This window comes from Calidris pugnax, unplaced genomic scaffold, assembly GCF_001431845.1.
Source record: "Calidris pugnax isolate Ruff unplaced genomic scaffold, ASM143184v1 scaffold219, whole genome shotgun sequence".
NCBI lineage: Eukaryota > Metazoa > Chordata > Aves > Charadriiformes > Scolopacidae > Calidris > Calidris pugnax.
In genome coordinates, this window is record NW_015094507.1 from 3,294,552 (window position 1) to 3,309,042 (window position 14,491).

Sequence of the window (14,491 nt, forward strand, 5' to 3'; positions counted from 1 at the left end):
CAATGGCAGTTAATTTTTTCTGTAACAGAACTGGGAAGAGAACAAGATTTTCTGAGCCATCTCATGTAAGTAGAAAAAATTCTCATGTCTGAGAAGCAAAGAATAATAGTGCCTTCCCTCTCAAAATTTCAGAGCCAAGGTGAGAAAAGCAGCCTAAACCTGGGTCTATAATAAAAACTTCAATACTCAGGCAACCCCAGGTAAGAAACCCTGCCAGAGCAGGCTTTCCAGTGGCAACACATACAAGAATAGCATTTCAGTCTGAAATTCCACGTTCCCTAGTAAAGCGCATATTCCCTAATATGGCATATAAACTGCATATACAATCATAGAATCACAGAATTCCAGGTTGGAAAGGACCTCAAGGATCATCTAGTCCAACCTTCCTTGGCAAAAGCACAGTCTAGACAAGATGGCCCAGCTCCCTGCCCAGCTGAATCTTAAAAGTGTCCTATGTTGGGGAATCCACCACTTCCCTGCGGAGATTATTCTTTTCCAATGGCTGATGGTCCCCAGTGTGAAAAATTTTTCTCTTGTGCCAATCGGAATCTCTCCTGGAGTAACTTGTACCCATCACCCCTTGTCTTTTCCATGTAAAAAGGGACTACAAGTTGCAGCTTACAGAACAGAACTACAGTACACAAAAATCCAAGCAAAAACTAATAGTAACATGTTAAGAGGCTATTTTAAACAGATTAGGCCTACAAAGGCAAAAATCACAGTGAAGCAGAAGCAAAAAACCAACAAGAACCAGTATAAAGAAGTTAAATAGAGCTCAGATTTTTAATGAACTCACACCCATCAATGAGACTGGCAGAACTACAGCAACAGAAGTAGCTGGCTTTTTTTTTACTCCTTTGCAAACACATTATGAAATAATATATTTCTAACAACTGAGCATAAAGCTTTTTTCTGCAGATACTGTTCAAAAACTGTCAGCTCAGTCCATACCAGCAGTTATTCCTCACAAACTATGTTTCTAACACAGCGTTTTCCTGATAGTTTTAAAAGTGGAAGACCTTAAGACTTAGCCTGTTTAAAGATACTTATCTAACTATTAACTAGTTAAAATATTAACTATTTAACTCTTTTAATAGGTTGAACCGTCTCTCCACAATTCAAAAGGGAATATTGTGCAGATGATAATACAAACAGATTTATTTATGAGAGAAAAATGGAACAACAGCATACTAATACTGGATGGATCACTTACTGCATGAAAGATTCTAAAGCAGTTTCATCAAAATCAGTGTGTTCATCCAAAATGAGAACTACCTTTGCTATTTCCTTATCTCTGAACTGCCACTGCCATCATGTAACATCACAGTTTCGTGGCTGCCTGTCTAATCCGAGTCTGCAAGCAGAAAAACATGGATCAGTAAGAAATGAGATACAGTGCTGGATTACTCTCAAGTTTCTTAAGTAACCATGGTCAAAACAGTGTTTTCCTCAACTGCAAAAAGACCCCTTACATTCTAAATGGAAGTGTATGAAGCCGAGTTCTGCTGAAAAACAAGAAGATAAAAAACTGCCCCTCCCCAGTGATGCATTAAAAAAAAAAAAGGGCTGCTTTAGCAAAACACGTGTTGCCCTTTGCAACTCTGCCTCAAGCCTCTTAAGATGTCATCTTCCGAGGACATGACCTGTTAGCTCCAGGGCCTTTATTCAGACCTAAGAAGTAGAGAATAGAAAGCATTCAGGCCAGACAGCCCACTACTGAGGGACTCAAAATTAATTTGGATAGCAGGGGGTGTCAAACTGTGGAACTGCAAGAAGCTGGACATTGAAATGTCTGAGAAAGATAATGACTACTGCAAGACCATAAAGAGGAACCTGAGTAAGAGACCAGTACCATGGGACGGATATAAAACAGTTTTAGATAAACTTCACAGTCTGAAAATTAGAACTGCACATAGATTAAATGTCTCCACTGAAAACGTAAGCTCATTTCTGCTTCTGACTGCTGGCTGGATCTCCACAATAGCACAACCTGAAAAAACATAATCTGCTAACAAACTTTCTGGCTTGTGTTTGTTTTTCCTAATACAAGGCTGAAGCTCTACCTGCCTATTCACAGAAGTTAAATAATACAATAAAAAAACCTGCAAAAGTTCTCATTATGTGGATTGCAGAAAAAAATTAGTTTAGGTGTGTTTGCAAATTTGTTGGCAGCAAAAGATGCCTATAAACTATTATTCCCATAGAATAGCATGAGAAAGTTCTGGGCAACTTCCTCAAACCCAGAAACAAACCTATTGCATTATGGTAGTACAACAAAACCTCTGGAGCTGGAAAACATTATTCTGAAAGATGCATTCATACTGCTACACAGACCCAGTGAAAAACACCACTCACCGGCAAACCTTGAGCACACTTCACAGCGCACTCGGTGTTAACAATTCGACATTTTCTAAAACTGACAATTTAGCACAACGCCAGCAGGAAGCTGCAGACGTGGGATTTTCAGGTTAGTCAGAATTCAAATCCTGAATAAATTCAGTTAGAAACCCAGTCATTAACAGACTAAAAACTTCTTAGCTTAAACAAAGAACCAAAACAGCTGTAAATTATCCTGACAAACATCTGAGAAATTGTATTGCTTTTCTAATAACAACTTAATAAATAAACAGGACCTTAACATAGCTAATAGGAGCTGCTGTAAATGCTACCATTTTCGGAAGGTTGCTGATTATTAAAGCTTTCATCTGCAGTTTGTTTTTTTTTAAATAATAAGTATTTTGAAGCTGGCCTCAGTGTCACCAGATGGATATGGAGAACAGAGATTTCAGTGAGGTTTGCAAACTAAACACCATTGGCCTGGCTCATTTCCTCAAAACAAAATGAAAAACAGAGGCCAAAGTGCCTTCACAAATGCTACAGTGCACAGTAATAAATCAAAACCAAGTAAAATAGACCATCCCATTAAGTACAATTAACTGTAAGGCTTGTAATATTCACTCCTTTTTTCCTTACTGAAAACACACATGCACACACAGGCATCCGCCTTGTAAAACGGGAAAAAAAAATAAAAGCAGCTGTATATTTGGAGCTTTTTACATCCATAATGCTGAAACATCAAAACTCTTCATATGTTACTACTGACAATGACAAGTAACTGTTAATTTGGAGTGTTCATACTGAAAAAAAAATTCTTCAAAAATAATAAAAAAAAAAAATATTTTTTTCACCCTGATCCTCAAATTAGGCATGGTAGAAAAAATGAACAAATTTAATCCAAATAAAACTCATGCAGGACTACAAAAATTTAATATAAAATATAATCAAGGAGCAGGCTTTCAGGAACCGATGTTTCCAATAAAGAACACAAACACAGAGATTTGTACTGAGTACAACTGCTTCCAGTAAGCAAAGCCTCCAGAGACAAAACGTGTCACTGTCAGTATGATTTTATACTGTTGGTCTAAAGGATTCTCCTTTGATTGTAACAACCTAGTTCTATAACCTCTGAAAAATCATCATATTCCCTATTCTGTATTCTAACCTAAGAGGAAACATCACCTAGCAACAGAGACATTAAGTTGCTCTTTTCATTTGTTCCCAAGGGTAGCTAATAGAATTAATACTGCAAGTAGGAAAGCATAATTTTTATGTAGTTCCAGCATCAAATAAAAGTCCTTTATTCTCACATACACTCAGATACACAACAGATGTTGAGAAACTTATGCTTGCTGGTTTGGATGATTGGGGTCAAAGATAACTCCTTCGGCTGGGCCATCATCAAGTCATTTCAGTATTCACGACACGTCCACGTGCCTCTCTCTGCTGCCTTCAGGAATGACATCTCAATGACATTCAACCCAATTCTGTGGCTATCGAATGTAAACACTCTATATCTCACATTTTCCTCATCTACAGGTCACCCAGATACCTACCTCTTCCATTAAACATATAGCACTTTTTATCAATGTTTCTCAACAACTGAAGCTTAAGCATCTGTTCAGGAAGTCTGGATTAGTGGGATTTCCCAGCCTGTGCGAGAGCACAGAAATGTACTGGGAACAAGGAAAATGGATCTGTCCTCCCAGACAGAACCTGGACTGAAACAGGCACAAGCAAGACATAACCTGCGAATACCAGGTCCATGGAGACACACTGAAAAAAGGAGGCAAGACTTTTCAGGGGAAGCTAAGTTATTTTTTAAACATGATCTGAAAAAACCTCAGGCCCTTCCACATCTCTAAATAAGCTTATGAAATTGATAAGTAAATGGAAACTGAATCGTTTCCCATGGTGGGGAGTATGGAAAGGAGAAAGGAGGGAAGGGCAGAAGCAAAGCCAGGCATAACAAAGATCATTTGCAATTACTTCATTGCAAACTCACTGAAATATACCACTGGACAAGAACAAAGCCCTGTGCACGTTTCTGTTAGAGCTGCAGGAGGCAGCTATCGGGCTAAGGATCCCAGACTGCCCAGGATAACTGCAATTCCTCTCATTTAATTTAATGCCTTCTATTTAAATGAGTTAAACTACTTTAAATAGTTACGTTGAAGGTACAGATGACCATATCAACAGGAGCATGTTAATATTTTTTGAAGTATGACAGAAGAGAATGAGATAGAAAAGTACAGTCACCTTTCTCAGTCGCAAAGGACTGTCATTAGGTTGACACTTCACCTGAAAATTTTCACCTAAAATGTGCATTTTTAATGTTACCACTTCTGAAGCAACTGCACTGCTACAGGGTATGAGTGATTTATACTGTTAATATCTACCTCATTTGAATTTTGAAGATTTTATTTTTTCTTCTGTAAGAGAAACAGTTCTTAGAATAACTGTCCTTCAAAATATAAACCCCTCAAATCTTCCAAATCTGACGGCCACTGTCTCTGCTGAATACATAAAGGAGATATACTGAAATTCTTCCAAGCTGTTGCATCTTATCTATTAACCAATATTTTTAGGTAGCTTGCCTAAATCTAATTTGTTTAAAATTTTCTTAAGTCAAACAATTGACTTAAGTAAACAGGATGCCGTCACAGCAAACATTTTTAATTCAGTCATCTAAGAAGACAGCTGCAAATTTCCTGGTAAAACAGTTCTCATGTAGACTTTGTGAACACAAAAACAAGAATAATTAAGGAAACACCTAACCTATAAATTGTAATCACACTGCAATCGCTTGCAGTGCTATATTTTAAATTTAAAATAACTTCTTGCATATTCTTACCTTGTGACTGCTTCAGTGCCTAGATGTTCTAAATGAATTTTTCCTGCAGTTGGCATCCTTACAAAACCATTACCACGCAGACCCTCTGGCTCACACGGCAGCCTTTTGCAGGTCTTTTGAGACCTCTCTTCCCTCAGTGGTTTAAAATCAGTCAATGGTTCAAAAATTACTGGATAAGACAAAACAGCCAGCCAGCATGATGGCTTCAACCCCATTTCTTTAGCAAATGTAAAGAAAACAAATACAATATTCTCCCACTCAGATGTTGAGAAGAACAGGAAGACATCACCAGTTCTGAAAGCCTAATTTTGCAATGCTCTTACATTTTACGCAGTACAAACAGCCAACTCTGACTCTCAAACTGCTGCGGTTACCTCCTCCAGAGATTATGTTCATGCTGTTCCTTCTCTTCCCCTGTGGGACAGGATAAGGAATCACAGAGCAGGCAGAATGGCCCATCATCTCCCTCGGTTCACAGTCCCAAGCAGGAATCTAAACAGCCAGCACTTCTCAATCATGTTAAGCACATGCGTAATTCCTTTCAGGACTGGAGGAAAATACTGCCCCCGGCCAGGCAAGCAGCAGGACATTATCAGCAGTTTTTGTTTAACACATTATTGCATTTCAGTTACTTCATTTTTGAGACAGCACAGCTTGAACAGTATCTCTTGCCTGTGGCTCAAATATTATTTGGAAAATAAACACACTATTTATATTCTCAATAAAGGAGTAGGAAACAGAGGGGAAGGTGTTTTGCCTTTCCACCCAATGACATATATTAGGTGGATTCACTGTGACATAAACCAAACCCTTGCTTGCTATTAAAAGATAATAAACTGACCCTGTGCATGCACTTCCGTCAATAGCTGTAGCTGCAACTGTAATCTTAGGAGATACATAATTAGAGTAGATACAAAAAGCTACTATACATAGATTTTCATGATTGTATCTCTCCAAAGCAAAATTTTTTTTCCTCCTTCTGTTTATTACAGATAATAACTTTAATCCAACTCAAGACTTACACGTATTGAAGAAACTGCTCCGTCTGCATTGCTGGACTGTCACATTCCAGGGGGCAGAGATGGAACACCGTGTCTGGAAGGCCCACGACAGGCTAGAATATGAACAGCAACTCCCTTTCGCTGGCACGGAAGCAAACCCTGAGAATGAAGACAGAAAGGTGTTTAGATACAGGACACCTTCTTTAAAAGAAAGCATTTCCTGCAAATACACACAGCAGAAGAAAGAAAAAAAAAAAACAAACAGTAATATTTACTCATACAGTTTAGTTTCCAAAGGGAGTCAGACTTGAACCTTCCGTCTTGAAGTGCAAAGTGAGTTGCAGGAAGGAGGGAGGGGAAATATTGCAATAGAAAATGTCATGAAGAGAAGAAGGCTAGAAGGGTTCTAACATATTGCCGCTAGAGTGGGAATATCCAAAGGGGGGTTATAAAGAAGACAGAGCCAGCCTCTTCTCACCAGTGACCAGCGTCAGGACAAGAAACAATGGGCGCAAATTTAAAAACACAAAATCCCATCTGAACATAAGAAAACATTTTTTTTTTCCCCACTGTCAATCGAACATGGTTCTGGGTAATTTACTCTAGTTGACCCTGCTCAAAGCAGGGAAGGTTTCCATCATGCTCCATCTGAAAGATGATCTCCAGAGGCTTCCAACCTCAACTGGTCTGTGTTTATGCAACTTTGTGAACCTGACTTACACTCTGGCATCCTGAAAGGTGAACGTACCTTCCCCATGGCCCTCCCTATTTGATTATTACCCAGCCAGTCAATTACATGTGCTCTGAGCATCTCCAAAACAGTTTACTTCCACAGAGCGTACACGGTGGTGCATTTTCTGCCAGGTGGCTCAGCTAATGCAGAAAGGTTGCTATTCTTTTAGCTAAAAGGAGCACATAAAATCTGCTAGGGCTCAGGTGCTTACCTACAATACTGAAAGCAAGATATACTCTCATTTATTGACTGGCACAGAGAGGTGGTTCTTCAGAAGTAAGGATTCCATATTTTTTCTACTGCTGTAATCGATCACTCCAAACACCGTGCATATTCAACAAACTAAAAAGGGCTATACTGTCTTGAAATCAATTATTCAACATGTTATTCAGAAAATTATAATTAAAAAATATTAAAAATCTATTTCTTCCTAAACTACATTAAATTCAACCTTTACAGCTAGATTTTAAAAGCAGACGATAAGCTTTTCTGTCATGTTCTGTTAGCAACCAGTATTAATAAAACAGCAATCTATTTCTTGAAGACAGGGCAATAGCTCCTTTTAGGCAAATAACAATCAGTTCATATACCTGGGGTAAAGTAGCAAGAAGTTCTAAAAAATTTCTCACAAAGTAGTCTTAAAATGTGAATTTATCCCCTTTTATTCCTATGGAAAGTTAAAGTTGACAATAAAACTCCATTATGAAACTTTTGTGGAAAACTATTAATTTTAACACAATAAAAAGCAGCCTAGAAACACAAAAGCGGAAAAAGAGGAATAGAAGATTCTTAAATATCTGGTTTAATTCCCAGAGAATCAGAACATATCACAAGTGATAGCATGAGACACACACCAACAATATGCTCGTCGCTACTCAAACACTTCTCACACTTCAAACTGCCACTGAAGGAGCAGTCCCTCCTCACCCAAACCACACAGACAATGTTAATGATAACTCTATAAGCACACACAATTTCGGAACTGTTTTATGTTTTTAATGTGCATTTAATGACAAAATGTTAATCTGCAAGACTAAACAGTTCATCTGAGAATAACTTTCACGTAAGGTATTGATCTACTTTTTGGAATGGCATGCAATTGAAGAAGTTATTTTTTTAAAAATAACACCATCATGTATCTACAACTAATTCAAAATTGCACCATGTAGCAGTATTTATAATTTCCCTTGTTGTACCTTATAATTGCCTACCACTGAAAATTGCTTCAAAATAACTTGCAAAATCAAATCCCGTCTTCTTCATGCACTTACAAAGTCTGTCATACCTCAAAGCAGCACACTTTTCCCCACTTCACATGCTTCCTGTTGGCCTATGAATGATCTTTTCCCATACATGAGTACATCTACTGATAACTTCCTTGAATAACCTTCTACAAAGACTTCACAACTTCTAGTTCTTGACAACTTCTTGAGAAAAACAAGGAAAAAAATAATCTGGATGTTTATGAGCAGATGCATTGGTTCAGGCTGGGTATTTTGTCTCCACTAAGCACTATAAACATCTGCCTGGGAAAGAGCAAAAAGTGAGTAAATACGTACAATATGGTCCTCCTTTGTGTTCCTCAGTCTCTGACTACTTTCAGTACAAATGCTTTCCTCAAAACCATGTGGACATCTTCCATCCGCAACACTCCTTGGTAAGGAGTTCTACACATCTACTGCTCACCACATAATGAACCAGATGCTTTTTAAAAATTATTATTAGTATTTTCAGCCTGTCAAGACACTCAAGACGTTAGCTCCATGGCCTACTTGTCAGATTGGAAGAGAAAGCCAATTCCTATCCATTCCACCTACGATTTAGTAGACTTCTCTCATACTTCCCCAGGAAGCCTTTTCCAGGTTGTGAAGTCCCAGCCTACTCAGCTGTTCATATGGTATTTCTCGTGACCCTTCTCGACATATATATGAATATAAATTCATAACAGAAGTTGTCAAAGCCCAGGGTGAGATCCTGGCTTCACTGAAACCACTGAAAATTCTCTTATTTTCTTTACGGATTCAATCTTTTTTAAAGTGAGAGGAACTTATACTTTTAAGACTGGCAGTGAGAAAACCCCAGTTCTGAGGTGGCAATCAAAATTCTATGCCTAGGGAAGCCCAGGGGCTGTGTTGACTGTATTCTAGACACTGAGGAATGAGAGTGTTTGGGTCTCTGAATGGCAGCAGGACAAAAGAGAGAGGAGGAAGATGTGGCAAAAAAACCCCACCCCAAACCCACACGATTCCCAAAATCTGAAATACTGAGTGCTGGTATTTAATAACGTATACCCACACACTTCTGTACGCATACTGCTACCAAGGGAATAGAGACTTTGAAAGGAGAGAGAGCAAAGAATGAGAATATTTAGGGCATGTAAGCAGGTTGAAATGTCATATCTCAATAAGACAGCATTTGACATGTAAGTATGTATAGTTAATGCATCATATCCTCATTCCCTATAAATCCTCCAAACATCCACGATGGATCTGGAGTGTTTCTTACAATAAGCTATTCAAACCTGAATTGTTAGTAAAGCAAGATACGTCATAAATGCTGGACTGATGTCTTCCCACTGGCAAAAGATATGTCAACAAAGCAGAAAAAAAAAAAAAAGGCATGCTTACTGTATTTAAGCCATGCTCTGTATTAACCTAAAATTAACTCCTCAGTGAGACTTCCCTGCTGTGAACATTACAATTAAAACCTGCTGTGACTATTAAGTGTTGTCTTTTGTTGGCTAAATACGAAATTTTATGCAGGTATATACATATATTCAGCACTAAAACTTCACTTAACAAAACCTCTATAGACCCATTTCATTTTTCTAACAATATGCAACAGAAGAATGAATCTCAAGAGAGGGGTCAACAGTCTTATTTCTGCAAACTTTAAATTCCCAATGGTTTTCTTTCAAACAGTCACCCTAGCTCATATACGAGTCTACTACTTTATTGTACCCATTTCACTATAACTTTCCTAACGTTTATTTCAATTCCCTGTTGGTTTAACATGCCACCTTTAGGAGATTTATGCGCAGGGTGCAGCATCTGTCACCACACACAATGCCCACAGTCGGGCTCAACAGCCACGTATTTGCTTTACCAGTGAATGCAGTGTACTGCAAACCTGAGCTCTAATTTATTATTTTTTTTTAAACAACTGGCAACAATTTAATAATCCCTTCTACTCCCATAATAGTTTTCCACAGGAATTAAATACAGAAAACTGTTCTTACTCCGTTCCCTACCTGAGAAAGAAACACCACATGAAGTTGGCTTCAGTGGTGAGAACTTCATTGTAAAGAAAAAAAAAAATTAAAAAGAGCTATCAAGATGCTTATTGTGTGGTTATAATTAGAACTTCAGGAAAAATTGCCCAAGTATAATTCCAGACATACACATGGGAGGCTCTAGCTGAAATAATCACAAGAAAACAGAAGATGTTCTGATTAAATTCCAAATTGCAGATCTGAAGATACCAAGCACTATTAACTTTGCCTCTAATGGGCAATAAAGTTTTGAGGAGGTTTTTTCTGTTTAACATTTCACTTGCTGCTTTTTACTCAAACTGTTACACACAGAAATAACACATTCATACAAAACAATCGCAACAGGGAAGACACTTCAGAATCATTACTATTTCTTTCATATCATCTCACAAGTGCTCAAGAGAGGCCCGCACCCTAATGAAATCTTTGCAGTGACACAATCTTTTTTTAAAAAAAAACTCCAGCTACCTTGGAAAAATCTAGATGTGAAGAACTTAACTTCTCAAGCTAAAGACCATGCATTTAAAATGCACACATAAAGGATCACTATCTACTTGGGCTAAGGATGGAACACCAAGGTAATCAAATTAGAGGAGTATTAGAGCGTCACACCCCAAAAGAAACAGACTATTTTAACAAATTATTTAGACGCAGTTGTGGCCTTTTACTTTTCCTGGTCTGCTTGCAAGAAATCTTGGGATTTTATTAGGATATACTCTGTGGCTAGACAGTGAAAATTTCCACCACTGCCCTGCTTTCAAACCTCCCTGAATGCTCAGGCTTTAACTACAATTTGACTACAGAACGGGTATCATTTCATTATAGATAGCTCTGAGGAAGAAAAGAGACCAGAAATTCATTAACTGCTTAGAGTTTGGGGTTTTTTTTTTCCAGGAGTGGAGTTTTTAGAGAACTGCAGAAGCTAAAAAAACCTGGAGAATTTTCTATAGTACATATATACTTTTCATCAGGCCCCTTGTTAGACTCCTCACTGGATACTTGCAGGCTGGTTGGCGCTATGAAAACACTTACCAATCCAAAACCTACAAGCCAGAGGAAAGCAAATGGAAGAAGAGCAGTTTTTCCTGATCCTGCCAGTTGGTACCTAGAAGAACCCACCAAATGCTACTGGGATTCACAGCTGCAAGGTCATAAGGACAACAGCATGAAAACAAAGGGGAAATACTGCCCCAAAGGCTCTACAACAATGCCACAGCAGCTGGGGTGAAAGGGGACAGAGCAGCAAAGCAGGTGGCAAAGCTACAAATGGAGAGCACTTGGCAATAAAAAAGCTAAGGCACCCTGCAATAACTACACCTACACCGCCCTAAGGGTGTGTCAAACACCTTAGTAGTATTCGCTCCTTGAAACAACTGTATAATGAAAATTCTTTAATTTTCTCATATGAGAAGCACACAGGTCAAAAAAGACCCTCAACCGATACCAAAATTATAATTCAGAAAATGGCACCCAGAAGTTTTCAGTTATACTGTATTATTTCTCATATATCAAAAGACAATTTCCCCAATTTTCTAACCACAATTTTCCAAGGACGAATTTTCAAAGTCAACTCTGATGCTTAGTGGAAAAAATACACATATTTCCCCTCCTCCTACTTTAATCTCTACTAAGAAAAATAACACATTTGAGTTTTGAAAAGTGACTGTGGAGAATTAAATCCAGAAAGAAATGGCTACTGAAGAATTAGAGAAGTCTAGAAAACAATCCTAGACTCTTATCAATTAAAAACATCAAGGATGACATAAGAGGAGAAAGGTAGAAAGAATGGGAGGAAACCAATATTTGAATTAAAAAGCAAACCACCTCACTCCATTATCTTAAGGCATATGTTACTGCCCAAGTTACTATGATGGGATAATAGGTTTGCAAAGGCACAGCCAGCTGCCCCAAACCCCGTGATAATGAGCGAGATCTGCACGCCTAAAGCCCTTTTATATTTGAAGTACATTTGCTACATGTGAAAGAGGAAAACTGCTAAGGACTGAAAACAGCAACCTTGGACTGACAACAATGCAAGTGTAAAGCTAGTTATTTCAGAAGGCATTTATCACAATTCCTGTCCTAGAAGAGAAGAACACTTGCAAGAGCAACTGGGTTCACAGTTACCAGCAAAATACAGGCTTTAAAAAAATAATCTTTGCTTAGAAAGTCCCCTTTGTATTGCTTTGATATAAAACAGAATTCATATCTAGCTCTTGTAGGACCCACAGTGATTGAGTGGAGACATCTTAAAGGTCTCTTCCAACCAAAATGATTCTATGATAAGAGAAAGCAACCTTAAGTTACATCAGGGGAGGTTTAGATTGGGTATTAGGAAAAATTTCTTCACTGAAAGCACTGGAAGAGGCTGCCCAGGGAAGTGGTGGAGTCACCATCCCTAGAGGTATTTAAAAGATGGGTAGAAGTGGTGCTGAGGGACATGGGTTAGTGGTAACTTGGCAGTGCTTGGGTTAATGGTTGGACTTGATGGTCTTAAAGGTCTCTTCCAACCGAAACAGTGTCTAGCAGACAAGGGAATGTACACAACTGTGGTGTGTTCTGATCCACACAGACACGGAGCAACTCCCACTTCTCTCCGTTCTTTTCAAGCCGATTCACATTGTGCTACAGGAGCTACTGTTAAGTCGCGCAGATGGAGCAGAGTCCTACCATCACCAAAAGCACTTTTTCCAAACTGGAACTAATACAATGCTGGGAAAATCAATGCAAGGGTTTGTAAAACACAAATACACATCTGTAAAGAAACCCACATATGGCCTCGGAAGCTCCCCGTCCTCCTGACCTCCCCATCCCCATCACTCAGCCCACATCACCCCCGCACCAGCGGGCAGCAGGCCGGAGGGCTGGAGGCTGCTCTTACCGGGTCATGTCCCAGACCTACGGGAACATGTATCACAGAATCTTCATGGTTGGAAGGGACCCTTGAGATCATTGAGTCCAACCACAAAAAAAAAAAAACCAACAAAAAAACCCCCACACAGACACAACCCAACAATCTGAGGCACTAGAGCATGCCCTGAAGAGCCACATCTACACGTTTCTTCAATACCTCCAGGGATGGTGACTCCACCACCTCCCTGGGCAGGCTGTTCCAGTGCCTGACCACCCTCTCAGGAAAGTCATTCTTCCTAAGATCTCATCTAAACCTCCCCTGCCCCAACTTCAGACCATTTCGGGGGTCGGTCTCATCTCCCAAGTCACAGGAGATAGGACAAGGGGAAATGGCCTCAAGTTGCACCAGGGGAGGTTTAGATTGGATATTAGGAAACATTTCTTCACTGAAAGAGTTATCCAGCATTGGAATAGGCTGCCCAGGGAAGTGGTTGAGGCACCATCCCTGGAGGTGTTCAACAGACAGGTTGACATGGTCCTCAGGAATATGGTTTAGTGATTTTTTATTGCTTATTTCTTATTTTTTTGTCAGAGTTAGGTTGATGGTTAGACTAGATGATCTTTAAGGTCCCTTCCAACCTAGACGATTCTATGATTTCCTCTGCTCCTGTCATGATTCCCTTGGGAGAAGAGGCCAACCCCCACCTCTCTACACCCTCCTTTCAGGTAGTTGTAGAGGCCAATGAGGTCTCCCCTCAGCCTCCTCTTCTCCAAACTAAACATGCCCAGTTCCCTCAGCCTCTCCTTGTGTGACTTGTTCTCCAGACCCCTCCCCAGCTCGGTGGCTCTCCTCTGGACACGCTCCAGCACCTGTATAGGTGTATATACGTCCACAAACATACATTCCTAGCACCCCCCTACTGCGGTAACAGCTCCGGCCTGGCCTCCCCCGGCGACAGCCTGCCCCGGGAGTCGGCCCCGCCGACGACTACCGCCTCCGCTCCCCGGGAGAGGCGCCCCCGCCGCGCTGCGCTCCGCCATCACCTCGCCACGCCGCTCGGAAGGCACCGTAGGTGCAGGCCCGGCCGATGGCCGCCGCCGCCATGCCGCTCTCTGTCCCCGCCGCCGGTCACCGTACCGAGCTGCCCCGCGCGCTGCCTGATGAGAACGCGAGGGCAGCGAGGGACCGGCTGAGGGGGAAACCAGGGCGGAGCGGCGAAAACCAGCGGCTGACACTCGGCTTAAGCCTCACTGGAACGATCCCACCGCCCCGGTCCCGTCCCGCCGGCAGCTGCGAGGGGAAGGGTCCATCAGGCAGCGGCGGGGCAGCCCCGGCAGCGGCCGCCGCAGGACCCCAACGGTCGCCCGGCGGGAGGGGTCCTGAGTTCACCTGAGGGGGCTCTCGGTGCTGTGCGCTGCTTCGTGTCCCCCCTCCCGTTCTG

At 40.6% G+C, this 14,491-nt stretch overlaps 1 protein-coding gene across 1 annotated transcript in view; it reads right to left on the bottom strand.

Annotated features, from left to right (window-relative positions):
* MRPS5 (mitochondrial ribosomal protein S5) overlaps positions 1-14,172 on the bottom strand; it is a 65,088-nt gene extending 50,916 nt beyond the window's left edge. The window contains exons 1-2 of the mRNA XM_014964376.1: positions 14,094-14,172; positions 6,214-6,351 (exon numbers count right to left, since the gene is read on the bottom strand). Coding sequence (XP_014819862.1) covers positions 6,214-6,351; positions 14,094-14,154 — 199 coding nt within the window. The 5' untranslated portion in view covers positions 14,155-14,172. The remainder of the gene's footprint in view (positions 1-6,213; positions 6,352-14,093) is intronic.
* Between the last annotated feature and the right edge of the window lie 319 nt (positions 14,173-14,491).